At 43.5% G+C, this 22,716-nt stretch overlaps 1 protein-coding gene across 1 annotated transcript; it reads left to right on the forward strand.

Moving 5' to 3' along the window:
* Positions 1-6,467: 6,467 nt before the first annotated feature.
* Positions 6,468-12,855, forward strand: NPS (neuropeptide S). Its single transcript, XM_040254452.1, has 3 exons — positions 6,468-6,530; positions 9,557-9,670; positions 12,676-12,855. The coding sequence occupies exons 1-3, from the start codon at positions 6,468-6,470 to the stop codon at positions 12,853-12,855; spliced, it is 357 nt and encodes a 118-aa protein (XP_040110386.1).
* Positions 12,856-22,716: the final 9,861 nt, after the last annotated feature.

Consider the following 22,716-nt stretch of genomic DNA (forward strand, 5'->3'; position numbering starts at 1 on the left):
ACTATGCTATCATTCTGGGAATCCCTTGCAATTCAGAAAATGTAGGCAAAAGGAAGCCATTTCTGTTCCTTAAGGAAAAAAAGGCGGGGGAGCAAGAGAAAAGATTTAAAAATAGGCAGAAGAATTCAATAGAATTTTCAAAGAAGACATAGAGATGGCTGATGGTCACATGAAAAGATGGTGATCACCGATCCCCAGGAAAATGCTAATCAAAGCCATGGCGAAATATCACCTCACACCATCCAAAATGACTGTCAGCAGAAAGACCACAAATAACCAGTGTTGGCGAGGATGTGGAAAAAGCGCTGTCTCCTCGTCACACCCATGGGGTGGGACCACTTATGTCCTGGGGGGAGAGATTGCGCCCTCTGGCTTTCCCACCCAGCTGGATTAGCAGCTGGATGAAGCAACTCCAAGCCTGAAATTTCCTGTCTCTCTTCCTTCCTCCCCACTCTTCTCAAGTATTTACCTTTTCCTGCTGGCCAGCATCTGACCTGTATTACAAATCTTTCTCAACTAAACATTAGTCAAGAGAAATGACAGACCTATTTAAAGCAAACGAGATGCTTTCACTGGGCTCCAAAACCTCTCATTTGTTCAAGAGTGGATTACAGCGTCTGTCCTAATCATATGGCTAAGATATTAGACACCTTTGAAATGTTCACAGGTGACTGCATGCAAGTAGCTAGCTTAAATGTGCAATAAGGCAATGTAACTGCTGTGGCATATGGATCATAAGTCATCCATCCCAAACCCAAAATATATGTAGTGTAGATTTCATACTTATAATCAAGGTAATGTTCCTTTTTAAAAAACGTAAAAACAAAATCCACAAAATAACAAGAGGGTCAGATCGACATTTATCCTCATCCTGTTTAGGGACCTGAAGTTTAGAAAACTCTCCCTCTCAGAGATAATGACATGAGATTCATTGAGCTGGGAGATCAGCATCGTTTCACAGGCAGAGGCAGAAGCTTCCAGTAGATAAAGTTTCAAGAGTCTTGTATTTATTTGTCCATGAATACAACCCTAATAAAAGACTGTAAAGTTTAAATGGGTACATAGTTGGAAAATAACTACACTGCTCGTAAAAACTAGATGGTAGGATCTATGGATGTGATGTCTAAACCTTGGGGGAAAAGGATGAAGAGAGAGGTTAAGAGCAAGAATATAGTCAGCAGGGTCATCCTGAGAGCTAGAATTTACGGGAATTACGAGTCCTGGATGGCTGCCTACAGACAAGAGCCTTCACTCAGCAAATTGAGTCCTTGGTCCTCTGCTCAGCATCCCTGAAGGGCTGAGGGTTTTTCCACTCTGAGCCTTTAAGCTGGGGATCCCAGTGAAGTTCTGTGGGGGGTGTGCACCCCACCCCTGGCCCAGAGCACCACAGTGGGGGTGGGTGCAGTACCAGTGGCCGGGCAAAGCCTGTTCCTTTTCCTCCCATCTGCCTCCCTCTTTACGACACTCAGATCATCTGGGAAATGGCCTCTGAAAGAGCAGGAAGGGGACTTAGGGCTCAATGATGGTAAAATCTATGAGCCAGAGAGAATGCAGTGGAGCAAGGAGAGAGAACCATGAACACAAAATTCCCGAGAAGTTAGAGGGGTTGGCCCCCAACAGGAGAAAGGACTTTACTCTATCGCAGCAAGGCAAGAGTCAGGACATGGGTACTGACATGAAGGAGTCGATGCTTTTTATAGTGGAAAGATCAAAGAGAGCCTGACTCTGCCTCTGCTTTCTCAGCAAAAAACCATGAGCTCAAAATTCTGTATGGGCTTCCCAGGTGGTGCTAGTGGTAAAGAATCCACCTGCCAATGCAGGAGACACAAGAGACTTGGGTTTGATCCCTGGGTTGTGAAGATCCCTCTGGAGTAGGAAATGGCAACCCCCTCTAGTATTCTTGCCTGGAAAATTCCATGGACAGAGGAGCTTCATAGGTACAGTCCGTGGGGGTGCAAAGAGTCCGACACGACTGAGCACACTCCCAGATACAGATTTGTGTGTATGCGTGTGTGTGTGTGAGGGTCAGTGTAAAACAGGACCGTGGGCCATAGGAGCATTAGAGGAGAAAAGGTATGAAATCTCCTTTTTCCATACTGAGAGGAGGGGCCTGTTTAGCAGATGCATCATGCTGGTTGTGAAGGGTTGGGGCTCCTGGGAGACCTAGGGTCATGAAGTTTTACATGAGACCGGGGACCTTTGTTGGAAGGTTTTGCTACAGTTATAACCTGAGTGAGGCTCAGAGACGGGGTCACATGGCTTCACTCAAGGTTGGAGTTTTGCCCGTTGTTGGGGGGGGCGGTGCTTTGGGTGGGACCATCATTGTAATGATGGACCGTGGCCTCTGAGCTGGGTGACGGAGCAGAGGCCCTGATGAGGGTGAAAGATGGTGGGGATGCAGCTGGAACAGAGGCTGGTTAGAGACTCTGGAGGAGAAGGGGTGGGGTGGAGGAGGGACGGGGAGGATGGGAGGATGTGGTCAGGCTTGGTCACTGCTGACCTTTGGAGGTGCTGCATTTCTGAGTGGCTACGATGAGCTGGTGAAAAAGATCGCTCTGAATCACCCCATGGCCCCACACGTCTCGTCAGTAACAGTGTCCATTCATTTCTGTCTCCCAAACATCTCGGTTTTATCTACTTCTGTCCAGCTTCAAGGCCACCACCCTGGTGCACAGCCCCACCATCCCATCTATACTCTGACCACATAGCCCGTAAGGGGACCTCTTTGTCCCGAAGCCCAGTCTTCCCATTCCACCCACTCCTGGCCGCTGGAGTGTTCTTCTAAAGCACAGATCCGATTAGGTCTCCTCCCCAGTTTGACAGCATTTGTGAGCCTCAGATTCAAGGGCGGGATGTGCACACCCTGCCCCGTGGGGAACCCCTGGGCCCTCCCAGGTGAATCCTTGTGGTCACCAGACTGAGCCTCCTTCGGGTCCTCAGATGACCACGTGCTTCTTCCCTGTCCCCTCGGGGCTCATGCTGCTGTGCCATTCCTCACAGTCAAGGCCAAGTCCTGTTAGGGGCTGCTCCCACCCCAACCCTGACCTTGGAATTGTCCTTTTCCCCCCTGTGTTTATCCTTTGTGGAGTTCCTTTATGGCTGTGTCCCCAGAAACTCAGGCAGTTCCTGGAAGAGAGTGGGCCTTCATTGATTCTTGGATGAATTCATAAATGAAGTGTTGGCTGCTGCAAAGATCATTCCCGAAAATGCTTTCCAGAGGCGTCCAGTCTCTGGCAGAACAAGGTGCTTTATAGCAGGCTTTCCTCTCCTCACGGTGCTTCCTTATAAAGGCCACTGCTGGCTGCTGTTCACCAGGTGCCTCAGTAGAATACCATAGATATCACATCAGTGACTAACGGAATTTATTTATAAAAATGCCACTTATGATATGATGACACTATGTCTAATATGACGTCTGTCTTCTTGAAAACAACTTCAGGGTATTATTAAAATAAAATCAAAGTGTAAGAAAAATAGGACAAGGTGCAGAAGTGTGTAACTAAGAATGTATGTCAGTGAAAAAAATTAAGAGCATACTTCATTATTAATCAGGCTTCCCTTGTGGTTCAGACAGTAAGAATCTGCCTGCAGTGTGGGAGACCCGTGCTTGATTCCCAGGTCAGGAAGATCCCCTGGCGAAGGGAATGTCTACCCGCTACAGTATACTTGCCTGAAAAATTCCATGGACAGAGGAGCCTGGCAGGCTTGGTCGATGGGGTTGCAAAGAATCAGACACGACTGAGCAACTAACACTTTAGCTTCATTTCACTTTTCAGTTCAGTTCAGTTCAGTCTCTCAGTCATGTCTGACTCTGTGCGACCCCATGAACTGCAGCATGCCAGGCCTCCCTGTCCATCAACAACTCCTGGAGTTTACCCAAACTCATGTCCATTGAGTCAGTGATGCCATCTAACCATCTCATCCTCCGTTGTCCCCTTCTCCTCCCGCCTTCAATCTTTCCCAGCATCAGGGTCTTTTCAAATGAGTCAGCTCTTCGCATCAGGTGGCCAAAGTATTGGAGTTTCAGCTTCAACATCAGTCCTTCCAATGAACACCCAGGACTGATCTCCTTTGGGATGGACTGGTTGGATCTCCCTGCAGTCCAAGGGACTCTCAAGAGTGTTCTCCAACACTGCAGTTCAAAAGCATCAATTCTTCAGTGCTCAGCTTTCTTCATAGTCCAACTCTCACATCCATACATGACTACTGAAAAAACCATAGTCTTGACTAGATGGACCTTTGTTGGCAAAGTAAGTCTCTGCTTTTTAATATGCTGTCTAGGTTGGTCATAACTTTCCTTCTGAGGAATAAGCGTCTTTTAATTTCATGGCTGTAATCACCATCTGCAGTGATTTTGGAGCCCCCCAAATTAAAGTTAACCACTGTTTCCCCATCTATTTGTCATGAAGTGATGGGACCAGATGCCTTGATCTTAGTTTTCTGAATGTTGAGCTTTAAGCCAACTTTTTCACTCTCCTCTGTCACTTTCATCAAGAGGCTCTTTAGTTCCTCTTCACTTTCTGCCATAAGAGTGGTGTCATCTGCCTATCTGAGGTTATTGATATTTCTTCAGGCAATCTTGATTCCAGCTTGTGCTTCATCCAGCCCAGTGTTTCTCATGATGTACTCTGCATATAAGTTAAATAAGCAGGGTGACAATATACAGCCTTGACATACTCCTTTTCCTATTTGGAACCAGTCTGTTGTTCCATGTCCAGTTCTAACTGTTGCTTCCTGACCTGCATACAGGTTTCTCAAGAGGCGGGTCAAGTGGTCTGGTATTCCCATCTCTTTCGGAATTTTCCACAGTTTATTGTGATCCACACAGTCAAAGGCTTTGGCATAGTCAATAAAGCAGAAATAGATGTTTTTCTGGAACTCTCTTGCTTTTTCGATGATCCAGCGGATGTTGGCAATTTGATCTCTGGTTTCTCTGCCTTTTCTAAATCCATCTTGAACATCTGGAAGTTCACGGTTCATGTATTGCTGAAGCCTGGCTTAGAGAATTTTCAGCATAACTTTGCTAGCGTGTGAGATGAGTGCAATTGTGCAGTAGTTTGAGCATTCTTTGGCGTTGCCTTTCTTTGGGATTGGAATGAAAACTGACCTTTTCCAGTCCTGTGGCCACTGCTGAGTTTTCCAAATTTGCTGACATATTGAGTGCAGCACTTTCACAGTATTTAGGATTTGAAATAGCTCAACTGGAATTCCATCACCTTCACTAGCTTTGTTCATAGTGATGCTTCCTAAGGCCTAGTTGACTTCACATTCCAGGGTGTCTGGCTCTAGGTGAGGGATCACACCATCATGATTATCTGGGTCATGAAGATATTTTTTTACAGTTCTTCTTATTATTTAAATGAACATGTAATATTAAGTAACATGCCTCAAATACTGCCTTTGATAGTTCCTTTCTAAAAGTAAGTACTATTCCATTGAACCTAAGATTATATCCATTAGAAGATACACCACTATTTTATGCATCACCAAAAACATACTGACCCCCAACAGTGATGCCATGCTTGTGAAATGTATGTCCACCCACGGACTCCACGTCCATGGAGAGAGAGCTAGCAGAGAACTTATCTCTAAACAGTGGTTCTCCATGGAAGTGGTTTGGTTCCCCTACCCAGGGGACATTTGATAGTGTCTAGAGACATTTTCCGTTGTCCCAGCTTGAGGGGCAGGGGGGAGTTCTACCGATCTCTACTGAACAGAGGCTGTTCCCACGTTCTCCAACACATAGGAACCAACCTCCAAAAACCATCAGCTACAAATATCAATGGCGCCAACACCGAGAAATGATGCTCTGAAGCAAGGAGCCTTGCTTGCACTTTTTATGGCCCACCGGCACCTTCTGGATTGTCTTTGCCTTTTATTTCCATAGAACCTCAGTCTCCAACACACTGGGCCTGTTCTGAACGCCCAAGTGAAAACTCTAACAGAGCATTTTAGGAGCAACCAGGCACCGGAGAGATGATTTATTTCAATAAATTAACCTAAGCTCTGCCTAAGCCTTTATTTCCCCTACTCTGGTATAAAACCAGAAAATGCACTCAGTCACTTTCTGCATTTTAATTATACTTTCAGAGGAAAGAGCAGTTGTATGAATTAAGAAGCCATTAAGATGAAATTGATTTTTCCATATATGCTGAAGGATGCAGGGCTTAATATGTGTTATAATTAGGGACAATGGAATCAATTGTAGAATTATTTTTAAGATGCCAAACCCCTAAATTATCTGAGCTGATGGCCTTTTCCAGCCTGTCACTTATTCCCTTAAAATCATTTTAATACATTTCCAGGTCCTGCTTTCAGCAAGGAACCAAAAGCAGTAGCGGTCAAGGTGGTACTTGGGGGACATTTCTTGGGGTCATAACAGGAAGGAAGCACTGGAAATTAGAAAAGAAAGGGGTCCTGTCGATCTTTTCTGCCCAAAATACACGATGTGCTTGAACTTCTGAAACATGGTTCTGAACGCGTGTCTCGACTTCAGGTTTGACCAACGAGAAGAAAAAGTCAAAAAGAACGTGTCCCTTCTCCCTCTGGCATTCACACTGAGGCCATGAGGAAATATGTGAAAAGGGCTTGGGTGACTCAAAGATGGTTGCGTCGTGACAAATAAGAGGATAAACTTTCAATGAAAAGTCTATTAAATTCCAAGGCTGAGTGGAGCACTAACCTGCCCTTTCGGTGTTGACAATGGGTCTCTGCAGGTTCCAGTTGAGCCAGAAATGCCTCTCATTGGACATCACTTCACAGGCACAGTTACCAAAGGAGGTGGTGGTCCCAAGCAAAGCCCTGTGAACCAGTGTCTGGCAGAGTTTTCTAGATACCCCTGACTCCAGTCTCATCTCCCTGTCCCACAATACCACCAGATTCCACCCCACACTTTCAGGCATCCAGGCTTCCCTGGTGGCCGAGCTGGTAAAGAAGCCGGCTTCAAGGCAGGAGTCCTGGGTTCGATCTCTGGGTTGGGAAAATCCCCTGGAGAAGGCAAAGGCTACCCACTCCAGTATTCTGGTCTGGAAATTTCCAAGGACTGTATAGTCTGTGGGGTCACGAAGAATCGGACACAACTGAGTGACTTTCACTTCACTCACTCAGTGCTCAGATTTCTGTCTTCTCCCCACCATCGAATCCTAGTTTAAAGAAAAACCTTGCATCAGACGCTTACAGCATAGGGTAGACCTCAGAGATGAGTCTTCCTTTCACTTGTCTCCAGAGTAAAGAGCTAATGGTGTGCTCGGACCTGAGTTAGAGAACTGATCCATGGGCCTCGGCTTTGAGCAAAATGCTTGTTTAACTTTCCTTTTGGTGAGAGAGGACTCCGTAATGCCACTGTACCTGAGTCACTCCATCAGGAGGTCCCCTGCCTTACCCCCTTTTCGGGATAAATCTTTGGTCTTCTGACGAAGCAGAAGGTGTCTGTACATGGGAATTGGGGAGGGGAGGGGAGATTGAATACTCAAGTCTGTTGTGAGTCTGTTTCCATTTCAATAGCCGCCTTTCTCAAGCCTGCTTCAATGATTTCTCCTCACTCAGCAAAATGCTATCTGTGTCGTCTTCTCTCCCTTTCTTTCTAGTTTCAAGTTCTTTTCCATTATAAATTATTACAAGATATTGAGTACCCATGTATTTCTTCATAGTTCTAATTGTTTAAACTGTCAGTAGCAATCCTTCTTCTTTCATCTCTGATGCTAACAATTTAAGTATTTTCTCTTTTTTCTTTTCTTTGGCCAATCTAGCTAACAAAAATCTTTACAAAGCATAGGCTTCTGGTTTCATTGATTTTCTTCATTGCTTTTTAATATTTTAGCTGGGTTTAAAGAGAGACCAAAAGTAACCATGGGTGTTGAGTTGCTTGGTGTCTTAAGTCTCTGTAGAATGTCTCCAAAAGGGCTATCAAAAGTTTTGGATCAGATGTCCCGGCTCCCTACTTGGCACTAATTTCCGGATTCTCTTGAGAGTCAGATCAACTACTTTTCTTTGTGGAAGGTGGAATGTGACTGTGTGATTGAAAATCACGTGAGAATCATATTGCAGGGCAGTTCCCAAAAGAAAGGGATGAAGCACTGACCAATGGGCATCGAAGATCCCAGACACAGGACAGCTTTGTCCTCCAAAAGATGCTGATCTGAAGAAGGCAAGGACTTTGCTCCACTGCTCTGTTTTGCAAAAATATTGGCTCTGTCTCAGAAGTACTAGTTACCCAAGCAGGAAGCAGCACCTTGCTTGGTGTCTCCCTCTATTATAAGCCTCAGTAACATCTGCTCACACTTAGTGCTCCTGAATCCATTTGTTAATGTGGACACCCATCATTAATGTGGATGCCATTTATTAATGTGGTACACAAGGACAGGAGAGGCTTCCTGAAGAATTTCACGCCCTGGAGATAAAAAAGTGGCCGTGGCAGGCAGGCCCTCCCAGAACTCTGGCCCCAGGACTTTGGGGATGCAAAACTTTGGTTTTTCTAGTAATCATGGATGGATGTAAAAGTTAGACCATAAAGAAGACTGGGTGTTCTTCAAGAATTCATGCTCTGGAGTTGAGGTACTGGAGAAGACTCTTGAGAATCCCTTGGACTGCAAGGGAATCAAACCAGTCAATTCTAATGGATATCAATGCTGAATATTCATTGGAAGGACTGATGCTGAAGCTGCAGTTTGGCCACCTGATGCGAAGTGTTGACTCATTGGAAAAGACTTTGATGCTGGGAAAGACTGAAGACAAAAGGAGTAGGGGCTGGCAGAGGATGAGATGGTTACATAGCGTCACCAACTCAATGGACTTGAATTTGAGGAGACTGGGGGAGAGTTAAGGACAGGGGAGTCTGGTGTTTTGCAGTCCATGGAGTCACAAAGAGTTGGACATGACTTAGTGACTGAATAACAACAATGGAAAGGGAGGAGAGATTGTGCCTTCCCTTTATCTGGAGGATGAGTGGCAAATAGCGGGTGGGAGACATTTGTTTACCTCCTATAATCTCAGAAGTCCTGAAAAAGGACATCTGCTGTGGGAAACTCAATGTATGCACATTGTTTGGGTTGATGTTCTTCATTCCTGTAAAGACTCTTTGTGCATTATTCTTTGAAAATAGATGTCTGGATATTCAAGGAAATAATGTCTTCCTTCTTAAGTGTTTAAACTCTGAGTTAAACATACTTTTGGTTCCTTTTGAGACCTCTGGTCTAGAAGACAGGGCTTTTGAAGGACATTTTTAACGGCAAACTTTAAATAAAGTCAATAGTTGGTAGGTCAACTACAATGCTTACATGTTATTGTCCTTTTCCAACTTAAGAGGAACAAAAGGCCTCAGCCAGAATCAGTTAGTCACCTATGATGGGACATGATGACATTTTCACTCTTGAACTTTTCTAGTATAAAAGGATCACTCAAGGAGGATCTGAGAGTAACCGTGAGGAATCTGGGAATAAAATCACCCGTCTGCAGAGATCTCAGGAGGTCCAGAATGATTAGGTAAGAGACTGCATTTTTCCACAAAGAAAAATGTTGAATTTGTATATGCTTTTTAATTTATACTTGCCTGAATAAGACTTTTCTGATTTTATTTTTCCTACTCTGCAGTTCATTAAAATTCAATCTTATTCTATTTCTGTTGATTTCCACAATGCATATGTTTTGGTGTCATCCGATTTCATCTTCTAAGGTAAGAGTTTTGCCTCTATTTTTGATGCTTGACTAAATAACTAATATTGTAGAGTATGTAAATTCAAAATAATCTCTAGAAATATGTAACAAAAGTTATTTCCTTTATTATTAGAGCTTACAATGAAAGAAATATGAGTAACCATAAAATCAGGTAAAAAGGAAGATTTTTACAATAGTAATACAGGTTATATTAAACTTTGCTTTGAATTATTTAAGAGTTGGCCTTGCATAAGAAAATAATTTCAACATAAAATGTAAGTTACTTTGCTCATGATAAATTGTTTGTTTCATGTGCATCAGCTCATAATCAAAGTGAGCATTTAACACTCGAAGCTACATTAAAGATACAAAGGATTATTTTCCAAAAGCAGCAAGTTTCTTAATTTTACAAAAATGGTAACTTTTTTCAGATACAGGATATAGATAATATGTCAGTTCTCAGTGAAACATAATATAAAATACTAATTCATATGTTTATTGAAGAATATTGATTAAATTCCTAACTGAATTCACTGAACTGATCAAGACATTCAGAAAATGACATTTTCTTTCTTTGGAAGTTTTAATGCTGTTTGTACATAATATTTCAGTTGTATTATGTCAATACTTTGTTTAAAATTTTAAAATATATTTTGTCATTGATAGATTTTTATGCTTTAACTCTGCTTCAGTAAAACTTAACATGGCACACAGTAATTACTGAAATCAGTGTAATTTATAAAGCCACTTTTAAGATAATGAGATGCCACATGAATTCTGATGAATAACATATGTCCCAACATCATGATCTAGCTATTTACATTATGAGTCTTCTCACCTATCTTTGAATGTCATTTTTCTATTTCTTGTTTACTTAATCTAGTTTCTTTTTTCCTGGTTTACTCCTATGAGCATTCCACACTAATTTAGTCATTGATTCTATAAGACAGCACATTGATCAAATAGATGAGTAACAATTCACAAATTGGTATATTTTCTCAAATGCCTTCCTAATTACTTTCTATTCTTTCTCTGAAGGTTTGTTCATGACATTTCTGTTGAACAAAGGCACTTGTGCATTTTTTTTTAATTAAGAATGTTCTTTCCTCTATTGTTCTTATGAGATCATCTTGTCCATAAATGAAGTGTTTCTTTCTTCACTGAATTTTCCATATTTCTATTTTTTCATGTGACAATTTTGTTCTCATTATAACTGCATCACATAGCAATGGTGCCAATTTGACTGTTTAGGGTGAGTGATTATACAAAGAACATAGAGGCTTTTATAATATTTGTTGTAAACTTCATAAAGTTTACCAAGCAGGCAAACATACCATATTATGCAGTTAATGAGTCTGTCTGACAAGGACTCCCTTCATTGATCAGCAAAGTATCTTTTTAGGGATGTTTACTGATGTTTTGGGTTTCCCAGGTGGCTCAGTGATAAAGAATCCACCTGCCGATGCAGAAGACACAGTTTTGATTCCTGGGTCGGGAAGATCCCTTGGAGTAGGGAGTGGCTACCCACTCCAGTATTCTTGCCTGGAAAGTCTCATGGACAGAGAAGTCTGGTGGGCTATAGTCCATGGGGTTGAGAAGCGTTGGACACGGCCAATGACTGAGCTCACTCACACACTGATGTTTTGGGGTTGTTGTAACTAGGATTATATATATATATACGTATATATATACAATATAAATGTGGAATTATGAGAATTTCTGGAAAGAACTGGAGTGTTCCCCTTCTTGAAATGACTCATAGGCCCTTGTTGTTGGGAATTTAAAATAGATGGCATTATATCATGCTTAGATCTTCTCTACTAATACAGGGTAAGACATAGAGTGTAAGAGTTTTTGATTGGTTTTCCCATGACAAATATGACCAATACCTCTGAAATTCTCTGATTACTCCCAGATCTAAAACTCCTAAATTCCCATGCATTCCCACAGAGACCAGTAGGAATGGTTTTTCGGGGAGCTCTGATTGCTGGACCCCTCAGGGAGCCTCCACCCCAGTTGGGGGTGGAGAACCTTGAGATGCACTCTGCTCCCATCTCAACTTTCAAAGTCACTCCAAATCAAACTTGTTTTCTTGTACCAGGAGAGGAAATATGTGCTTTTGGCACTGTAGAATGTTCTTTATCTATAATAAAAACATTCAGCCCCCTTTCCTCTTGTAGCTCTCACACAGTTGAAAAACATGGGCTTGGAGTCTGATTCCTCCATTCAAGTCCTGCTTCACCTATAAGCCATGTAATTTATTTCCTTATTTAAGGGAAATTATAAGCAAGGAAATAATAGTATCAACTTCATAAAGCTTTTTGAGGGGTTAAAATCAGGTGATACAAATAAGCATGTAGCACAAAGACTACCCACCACGCCCCTCAGGTCTTTATTTAGCTTCTCCATCTACAAAGTATGGGATTGAATTGTGTGTTCTCGATGGCCAACTTGAGCTCTAAGATGTCAGACTTGTTTCTCTCACAGCTAAGTGCCCCCTATATAATATTCCATCATTCAGGCCTTTGAGCCCCTGGTGGGACTGAGCCAAAGTCAAGAGACAAAGATGTCAACTCTCAAGTTCAAAGACATCCTTGTGGAGAGACTTGGAAAGCGACTCAGGACAGGCCTCAGAAGGAAAGTGGCTGCAACTGAAACCTGGAGTTTGATTGTCATGGGTTGTTTTTCTCAGGGAATTAAAAAAAAAATTCCCAAGATTAATTAGTGTCACTTGAAAGGTTCTTTATAAACTAATAGCAACAAGATAACTGTAGCGTGTACGATGCAAATACTGAATAGCTGCAATCACATAAGTAGTACAAAATGTAGAGAAGAGGGTAGACAGCTTCAGACAGTATTTTGTATTGTGATAAGGTCTATATTTAAAAAGTGTTTTAGCAAAACCCTCTTTGAATATTGGCTATATTGGATTTATCACCATAAGATTCTGAAGATTGTTACAATTGAAATAAGCTTTGAACCCTAAAGCTGCATTTTCTCCCTCTCCCCCACCTTAATTGCCAGGTGTCTGGAAAATCTGATTACTTTGTCATTCTGCTGAACAGCTGCCCAACCAGGATGGACAGGAGAGAGGGACTAGATTTTCTAAAGCCAGTTTTGGAGAAGACACTTATGAAAAGGTCCTTTCGCAACGGTGTCGGCACAGGGATGAAAAAAACTTCCTTTCGAAGAGCAAAATCATGAATAAGTGTGCAAAGGACTCTGGGAATTAATCTCAAATTTTGTATAGTGTGATTAATGTGCTAAAAGTCAGTTATATCTTTATCATTAAGTATTGGTACCCGGTCAGTTCTTAAATATCTTCTCTCTCCTTACTGGTACAGAGTAAATTAAGTTTTAAAAAATGTAAGCCCGTGTCAAACTTTCACTGTGAGAGAATACAATATTTATGTGATCTGTTAGCAGCTTGCCTGAGTAGGGATAGACACATTTGCTTTGATCTTAAATTGACCAAAAAGTAGGAGTATTTTTACTATGATGACAATGGTATGATTTTTTTTCCCCGTGCCTGTAATATAATACTGTTTTTTTTTTTTTTCTTTTCAATATGGTTTTCTGAAATGGCTTAGCTGGGCCAATGCTTTGGGGATGTGTTATTTCAGCTTCTAAAAAAGTCTTGTGAGAGTAAGCAAAGTTAAGGCTGATGACACAAGTGTGTTTTCCTCAGTCGATTGACACCAGAAACAAATATGATCAGAGCCCTCTGGGTCTAAATCTTGCTACCCTTTTCCATCAAATAAACTTAGACATAGATCATTGTTTTGTCTCGGAAATTTGTCTTCTTTTTAAATCTTAAAACACAGAAATATGGCTGGTAAAGATTAAGACAACCAAAAAACTACTGGTGACCCATTGTTGCTATGGGGATGGGACGAGTCCCTTGTGAGTCAGTTCTCCCAACCTGTGCTTCTTAAAGCCCCACTCCCTCCTGCTCCAGAGAAGACCAGGCATCCCTGCCATAGAAACTCTTGACATTACTTTTTTTTTTTTTTAAAGGATAATGCAACATTGGTTGATGAGTTATTACCTCAAATGCATAACCTGAATAAATATGTATGTGTGTGTTTAATTCTGTAAAAAACACTAACCAAGAAAACTGTTATATTTTCCATTTCACTCTATTAGTACAGACACAGGTGAGATGAACAAGTCCTAATGCATTTTAGGATTTAGGATCCATGTGTCCTTTCGCTTTCTGTCCCTAAGGTCCTGGCCTTTGTATCTATGAGGGCAATTTTGCTTTTTTATTATTGTTATTCTTGAAAATATCAAATTTCTAAAGAAAGACATGGATTTAAGGAAAATATATTTAATGGAAATAAAAATTAACAGTTATAAATTTGATGGCACATTCAATATACATTTGTATATATATTTAAAATGTAATTTAAAGTGCATATGAGAGTAACAGCTAGCACTTAGTGAGTACACACTGCATGTGTGTGTGCCCAATCGTGTCTGACTGTTTGCAACCCCCTGGATTGTAGTCTGCCAGGCTCCTCAGTCCGTGAGATTTCCGAGGCAAGAACCATTTCCTACTCTAGGAGATCTTCCCGACCCTGGATCGAACCCATCTCTTGTGTCCCCTGTATTGGCAGGTGGATTCTTTACTGCTGGCACCACCTGGGAAGCCCACATATTATGTGCCAGACACCTGATATGTATTATCCTGTTTACTGTTTGCAATATCCCGATGAAGGCAGTTTTTCTACTGGCAGCTCCACTCTCCTTATCCTTCACTGCAAGCCTGGACTCTCCTCAGGGCATCTGGAAATGCCAGGAGGGAATCCATACACTACCTGCCTACAGACAGGCTCCACAGGCCCAGGAGGCTTTGTGGAGGAGATGTAAGGTGCTCCCAAGAAACGGTGGAAAATCTGACAGGTGAGTGTCAAGGAAAACGGTGTTTTTTTGGTTTGCGACTTTAAAAAAATCTTCCTAGCATTGTTGGAGGGTAAGCTTATTAGATAGGCCAATAGACATCACCTCCTTCTGCAAAGCTGAAAAACAGTGACTGCGTTAGTAAGCTCATGGCGATCATGATGTCCATCGTGTAGGGAAGAGAGAAGCTTTTATTGCAGAGGAATCTCCCTAATTCCCTGTTTGCATTTATATGGATTGGTTGGAATAATGAAACACCAAAAGCATAATTGGAAAAATTCTCTTCCTGTTTCTGGATCTGAAATATCATTCTGACCTTGAGTGGGGAGTGCAGGACAACAGGCCCATGAGAAAGTATTTGCACTCTAACCGTTGCAGCAGAGGAGACCGGGCAGGCAGGAAATTTGCTTTCCAAGGAAAAGGTATGTCTCATGCTAAGGTTTTAGGAATAAAGTGCTTAAGATAAAAAAGACTTCCAAGTCATGTTTAGATAGTGTCATTAGAGAGATGAAGGAAGGATGACCATGGAAACCTTTGGAGAAAGTGAACCCCAAGAGGGTAGCACCCGATGGGCCCCAGGTCACACCCAGTCATTGGAACCAGCGTTATGCAGGGTTCTGAGCAAAGCTGCCTGCTCCCAAGGGCTGCCTGCAGAGTGGCCTGGGGTCAAAGATTTTTGACTCTCTGACCTTCCCTTTGTCACCAGGCAGTGTTGATGATGTCACCAGCCAATGCCAAAAAATGCTCAACCTACTGAACAGTTGCACTCATCTCACACGCTAGGAAAGTAATGCTCAAAATTCTCCAACCCAGGCTTCAACAATATGTGAACCGTGAACTTCCAGATGTTCAAGCTGGTTTTAGAAAAGGCAGAGGAACCAGAAATCAAACTTCCAACACCCACTGGATCATCAAAAAAGCAAAAGAGTTCTAGAAAACATCTATTTCTGCTTTATTGACTATGCCAAAGCCTTTGACTGTGTGTGGGGATCACAATAAACCGTGGAAATTTCTGAAAGAGATGGATATACCTGACCACCTGACCTGCCTCCTGAGAAATATGTATGCAGGTCAGGAAGCAACAGTTAGAACTGGACATGGAACAACAGACTGGTTCCAAATAGGGAAAGGAGTACGTCAAGGTTGTAAATTGTCACTTTGCTTATTTAACTTACATGTGGAATACATCATGAGAAACACTGGGCTGGATGAAGCACAAGCTGGAATCAAGATTGACAGGAGAAATATCAATAACATCAGGTATGCACCACCCGTATGGCAGAAAGCAAAGAACTAAAGAGCCTCTTGATAAAAGTAAAGGAGGAGAGTGAAAAAGTTGGCTTAAAGCTCAACATTCAGAAAACTAAGATGAAGGCATCCGGTCCCATCACTTCATGGGGAATAGATGGGGAAACAGTGGAAATAGCGGCAGACTTTATTTTGGGGGCTCTAAAATCACTGCAGATGGTGACTGCAGCCATGAAATTAATAGATGCTTACTCCTTGGAGGAAAAGTTATGACCAACCTAGACAGCATATTAAAAAGCAGAGGCATTACTTTGTCTACAACTGTCCATCTAGTCAAGGCTATGGTTTTTCTAGTAGTCATGTATGGATGTGAGAGTTGGACTATAAAGAAAGCTGAGTGCTTTTGAACTGTGGTATTGGAGAAGAGTCTTGAGAGTCCCTTGGACTGCAGGGAGATCCAACCAGTCCATCCCAGAGGAGATCGGTCTTGGGTGTTCATTGGAAAGACTGATGTTGAAGCTGAAACTCCAGTATTTGTCTACCTGATGCGAAGAACTGACTCATTTGAAAAGACCCTGATGCTGGGAAAGATTGAAGGTGGGAGGAGAAGGGGATGACAAAGGATGAGATGGTTGGATGGCATCACTGACTCAATGGACATGAGTTTGAGTAAGCTCCAGGAGTTGGTGATGGACAGGGAAGCCTGGCGTGCTGCAGTCCATGGGATCACAAAGAGTCAGACACCCCTGAGTGACTGAACTGAACTAAACTGAAGTGTTGATGAAAACCAGAATTGCATCTTTAGAGCCAGCTGCCCCAGGCAAGGTGTTAAAGGCCCACAGAATGCAAACATTCCAAGGGAAGGGTAACTGTAACTTCATCTTGATCCACTTGACAGTAAGTCCCTTGAGTTTTATTTCTTACTTAGAAAGAGTTTATTGAAGGAGGAGGAAAAGAGCCCTGATGTTAGGGGAAATACACTGACTGAAACCCCCCACCTTGACCCGGCACCATAGTAACCATTTGCGTGAATTATTTTACAACAAGAGGTCCTGGTAAGAAACACCGAACTAAAGTGGGAAAGGTCAAAAGGAGATGCCATGTGTCCTACCACTGCCCAGAATCCTTCTCACCGACATCAATCTTGGCTGAGCAATGAGTTTGCAACTGGGAAGGGCCCTGATTGACCAAAGACAACCCAGCAACTAATCCCACCACCATAAAACCTGAGATTGTGAGCCACGTGGCAGAGCAGTCTTCCTGGGTCCCTTACCCTGATGCTCTCCACCTGGGCGCCCCTTCCCAACAGTGTCTTGCTTTGTCCACATGTGTGTCTCCTCGGACAATTCATTTCTGACTGTTAGACAAGAGCCCTCTCTTGGACCCTGGAGGGGGTCCCCTTTCCTGCAACACTGAGTGTCATGGGCACCTGAGGGGGAGAATGCTGGTGAGAAGCTGAGCGCAGAGCAGAGCCTGGGGATGCAGGATCCTGAAGACCCCCAGACCACACACACACAGTGCCTGGAGTCAGCATCACTGACTACTCAGCTGCATGACCTTGCTCAAGCTTCTAGAATCCTTTTGAGCCCAAGTTTCAACACCTGTGAAATAGGATTAATTTTACTTACCTTACCAGATTGTCCGTTCATCTGCCAATTTACTCATTTGACAAATATTTATTTAGCACCTTCTATATTCCAGGAACAGTATTCTAGGCAGTGGGAATGCAATAGCTAAGAAAACTGACCAAAGTCTCGCTCTCATTGACCTTTTACAGGAGTGGGAAGGGAGATGGAGAAAAGATTATGTATATTACATGAAGATGAGGGTTAAGTGATAAGGAGAAACAGCGAGGAAGTGAGAGAGGAAGGGCAGAGGCATAGGCCGTCATTGTTGTTCAGTCGATAAGTCACGTCTGACCCTTTGCGACCCCATGGACTGCAGCACGCCAGGCTTCCCTGTCCTTCAGCATCTCCCAGAGTTTGCTCCAACTCACATCCATTTAGTCAGTGATGCCATCCAACCATCTTGTCCTCTGTTGTCCCCTTCTCTTCTAGGAGGAGGGGCACAATTTCAGATACTGTCATCAGGAAAGGCATCATTCAGAATGATTAGTAAAACCCCCAAATTCTGAGAAGCAAGTGATCAGGGAAAGGGTCCTATCAACTAAAACTCGCCTTAAACGTGAAATTCTATTTCACTGCATTCTCTCTCATGTAGGAATGTGAAACGTTTATTGAGATTCCCATGGAAACATCCCAAATTTTGAGGGAGGGAGGGAGGTGTGTAAATTTTTGGTTAGAAACTCAAGCAAAAAAAAAAAAAATACAAGAATTAAGCTTTTGACTCACACACACACTTGAATTTTCGAGATGCTCTTCTCATTTTTCTTCTGGCAGTGATTTATTTCTAATGCAGAAGCATTAAAAAACAAACAAGGATGTCTGCTACAAAATTTCCACTCCAAACACTCAGACTCATTCATTTTTGAGCTGTCAGAGAAGAAGCAACAATTTAGGGAAGGAAAATCTGAAAACAATTGAATTTCATTTCCCTCGCGCAGTAAGACCCAGAATAGAGCGGTTTGACATCAAAGTCCCATTTCTACACTCAATATTCTCATCTCCTTTTGGTCCTCAGACAATAACAGGAAAAGGAAATATCTGGGGGCTTTTCTCCATCTCCTCCTCCAGGTGCGTTTCTCTCTGCTAATTTCAGAGAGACTCACATGCTGAGTGCAGAGGCAGGCTCCCCCGTTGAGGGAAGACTCGTGCTTTAATCCTCCTCTATGGAGGACAGACCATCGCCTCGGTGCTGGACAGCTCCCCCTGGGCTGCCAGGGATGACCCTGCAGCCTATGTTTCTTCCACTTCCCGAGAGTTGAACATCCTCGCAACAGTCCCCACGCCCAAGCCAGGATCCGCACCTTTCCTGCTCTTGCTTGTTGCTGTTCAGTCACTCAGTCAGGTCTGACTCTTTGTGACCCCATGGAGCATGCCACACGCCTCTCTCCTCTACTCTCTCCCAGGGTTTGCTCAAATTCATCTCCATTGAGTCAGTGATCCTATCAAACCATCTCATTCTCTGCAGCTCCCCTTCTCATTTAGCTGTTAATCTTTCCCAGCATCAGGGTCTTTTCCAATGAGTTGCCTCTTCACATCAGGTGGCCAAAGGATTGGAGCTTCGGCTTCAGAAACAGCCCTTCCAAAGAATATTTTCAGGGCTGATTTCCTTTAGGATTGACTGGTTTGATCTCCTTGCTGTCCAAGGGACTCTCAAGAGTCTTCTCCGGCACCACAATTCAAAACATCGATTCTTCGGCCCTCAACGGCTTCCTTATGGTTCAATTCTCACATCTGGACATGTCTACTGGAGCAACTGTAGCTTTGACTATACGAAAATTTGTCAGAAAGTGACAGCTCTGGTTTTTAATACGTTGTCTAGGTTTGTTATGGGTTTTCCTGGTGGCTCAGATGGTAAAGATTCCACCTGCAATGCAGGAGAGGCAGATTTGATCCCTGGATTGGAAAGATCCCCTGGAGAAGAGAATAGCTACCCACTCTAGGATTGTTGCCTGGGCAATCCCATGGACAGAGGCCTGGCAGGATACAGTCCATGGGGTCATGAAGAGTTGGGCATGACTGAGCGACTAAACGTGCAACCACACCTAAATTTGTCATAGCTTTCCTTCCAAGGAGCAAGCATCTTTTAATTTCACGGCTGCAGACACTGTCTGTAGCAGCTGACAATTCAGCTCAGACTATTTTTTCCCAGCTAATAAATCCATTCTCCTGCTTGCCCTACAAAAAGTGAGAAGGTTGGCAGGACCTCTTTCCTGTGGCACAAACTGTGATGAATGAATCCAGTCATGGAAATGGAAGCACACCTCCTTGAGGGACCCAGACCAGGCCCTGCAGGTATTGTGCAGCTGCTGGGCTTTCTGCCTCTGGCCTCTGCCTTCCATGGTGTGATGCTGAGGCCTAGGCTGGGCCTTTGGCTGATGTCTTCTTGGCTAATCTCTGCCCATCTAAATTAATGCCCACAATGGAGAAAATTTGTAAAACAAACAAACAAACAAGCAGCAACCCTAAAGCCATCTTTGCTAAGTGGGTGTCAGTGGACTCAACCTGTGGTTACAGTCTTCTCTGCCATGATAGTCAAATCCCCGTGTACTAGGTTTGGGGCTTTGTTCTAAGTGCTTTCTATACAATGCCCTGTCTACACTCCCCACAGCCCTGGAAGAAGACACTGGGTTGCTCTTGTCTCCATGGATAGACAAGGAAACTGAAGCTCAGGGAGACCCAGTGTTTTTTTCATATGGGATCAAGATCAAATATCTGGCAAATGGCAGGTTGGCCCGACTCCAGAGAAGGTGCCCTGTGGTCTCTGATGTCCAATTGCCCACAGTTATGGGGTCAGCTGGACCATAAAGGAGTCTGAGCCTTGGAGAGCTGATGCTTCCAAACTGTGGTGCTGGAGAAGGTTCTTGAGTGTCCCTTGGGCTACAAGGAGATCAAACAAGTCAATCCTAAAGGAAATCAACCCTGAGTATTCACTGGAAGGACTAATGTTGAAGCTGAAACTCCAATACTTTGGCCACCTGATGCGAAGAACTGACTCATTGAAAAAGACCCTGATGCTGGGAAAGATTGAAGGCAGGAGAAGGGGGCAAAGAAGATGAGGTGGTTGGATGGCAACACTGATTCAATGGAGATCAGTTTGAGCAAACTCTGGGAAACAGTGGAGGATAGGGAAGCCCGGTTTGCTGTTGTTCATGGGGTCTCAAAGGGTCGGGCATGAAGTAGTGACTGAACAACAGCAAAAGGTATCAGGCGTGAATAGAAGAAAAGGAAATCAAGAACCAGAGAAAGGGTACGTGATGGTTAATTTTGAAAAAAAATTTTATTTTACACTGGAGTATGGTTCATTTATAGTCTTCTGTTAGTTTCAAGTTTACAGCAAAGTGATTCCCTTATACATATAAGTGTATCTATTCTTTTCATATTCTTTTCTCATTTAGGTTATTACTGAATACTGAGCAGAGTGTCCTGTGCTATACAGTAAGTCCTTGTTGGTTATCTGTTTTAAATACAAAAATGTGCACTTGTCAGTCCTAAACTCCCAATCTGTCCCTCTCCCCAACCCTCCTCCTTGGTAACTGTTAGTTCGTTCTCTAAGTCTATAAGTCTCTATCTGTTCTGTAAATAAGTTCGTTTGTATCACTCTTTTTAGATTCTACAAGTAAATGATATCATAGGATATTTGTCTTTCTCTGTCTGACTTTTGTGACAGCAAATTTTATGTGTCACTTTGACCAGCCCTTGGGGAGCCTCGATATTTGGTTAAACATTTTCTAGGTGTGTCCAAGTTTCTGGGTGAGATTAGCATTTGAATCTACAGGCTGAGTAAAGCAGGTTGCCCTCCCAGGTGTGGGTGAGCGTCAGCCAGTCCACTGAAGGCCCGAGTACCATGAAAGTCTCTCTCTGCCTCGCTTTCTTTGAGCTGGGACATTGGTCTTCTATATTCACTGGAAACAGTGGCTGACTTTATTTTTCTGGGCTCCAAAATCACTGCAGATGGTGATTGCAGCTATGAAATTAAAAGACCCTTACTCCTTGGAAGAAAAGTTATGACCAACCTAGACAGCATATTAAAAAGCAGAGACATTACTTTGTCAACAAAGGTCCCTCTAGTCAAGGCTATGGTTTTTCCAGTGGTCATGTATGGAGGTGAGAGTTGGACTATAAAGAAAGCTGAATGCTGAAGAATTGATGCTTTTGAACTGTGGTGTTGGAGAACTCTTGAGAATCCCTGGGACTGCAAAGAGATCCAACCAGTCCACCCTAAAGGAGATCAGTCCTGGGTATTCATTGGAAGGACTAATGTTGAAGCTGAAACTCCAATACTTTGACCACCTGATGCGAAGAGCAGACTCATTTGAAAAGACCCTGATGCTGGGAAAGATTGAGGGCAGGAGAAGGGGGCAATAGAGGATGAGACGGTTGGATGGTGTCACTGACTCAGTGGACACGGGTTTGGGTGGACTCCGGGAGTTGGTGATGGACAGGGAGGCCTGGCGCGCTGTGGTCCATGGGGCCGCAAAGAGTCGGACACGACTGAGCGACTGAACTGAACTGAACTCACCACTCAGCCTGGACCTGTACTGCCAGCTTCCCTGTGTCGGAACTTCTCACCCTCTTCACTGCATGAGCCAGCTGCGTGCAGCCTCTCTCACTTCTCTCCCTTCCCACATCTTCCCTCGCTCTCCTTATACATCCTCTACTTTCTGTTTCTCTGAGAAACCCTGATGAATGTGGTGCATTGGTTTTCTGTTGCTCCATGAAAAGGTTACCAGAAACTTAGTGGTTCAAACAACACTTACTTGCCAACTTGTGACGGTCAGGAGGCCAGACAGAGCTGTGTCCTCTAACTGGGGGCCTCAGAAGATGGTGGTACCGGTGTCACCGTGGCCACACTTAAGGTCCAAGAGGGGAAGGACCTGCCTCCAAACTCAGTAATCGTTGGCAGAACTCAGATCTCTGTGTCTGGGGACCCCAGTGCCTCGGTTTCATTCTGGCTGTTGGCAAGAGATTGTTCTGAGCTTCTAGAGGCTGCGTCAGTCTTTCCTACATGCGTGCATGTGCATGCAAAATCTCTTGAGTCATATCCATCTCTATGTGACCCCATGGACTGTAGCCCACCAGGCTCCTCTGTCCATGGGATTCTCCAGGCAAGAATACTCAAGTACAAGTGGGTTGTCATGCCCTCCTCCAGGGGATCTTCCTGACGGAGGGTGGAATCCAAGTACACGCACACCTCCCGCATTGGCAGGTGGGTTCTTCACCACTGAGCTATTCATGGCTGCCAGCTTCATCCAAACCAGCAAGGGGGAGAATTCTGCAGCAGATGGACACG

The sequence above is a fragment of the Oryx dammah genome, unplaced genomic scaffold (genome assembly GCF_014754425.2).
Source record: "Oryx dammah isolate SB20612 unplaced genomic scaffold, SCBI_Odam_1.1 HiC_scaffold_14, whole genome shotgun sequence".
Classification (NCBI taxonomy): domain Eukaryota; kingdom Metazoa; phylum Chordata; class Mammalia; order Artiodactyla; family Bovidae; genus Oryx; species Oryx dammah.

Bases quoted from the DNA above. Each gene is read 5' to 3' on its own strand.
- NPS (XM_040254452.1), top strand. From the start codon at position 6,468: ATGGTTCTGAACGCGTGTCTCGACTTCAGGTTTGACCAACGAGAAGAA. The intron at 6,531-9,556 runs GTGTCCCTTCTC...TGCCTGAATAAG, and splicing joins AAGAAAAAGTCAAAAAGAAC to ACTTTTCTGATTTTATTTTT. The intron at 9,671-12,675 runs GTAAGAGTTTTG...CTTAATTGCCAG, and splicing joins ATCCGATTTCATCTTCTAAG to GTGTCTGGAAAATCTGATTA.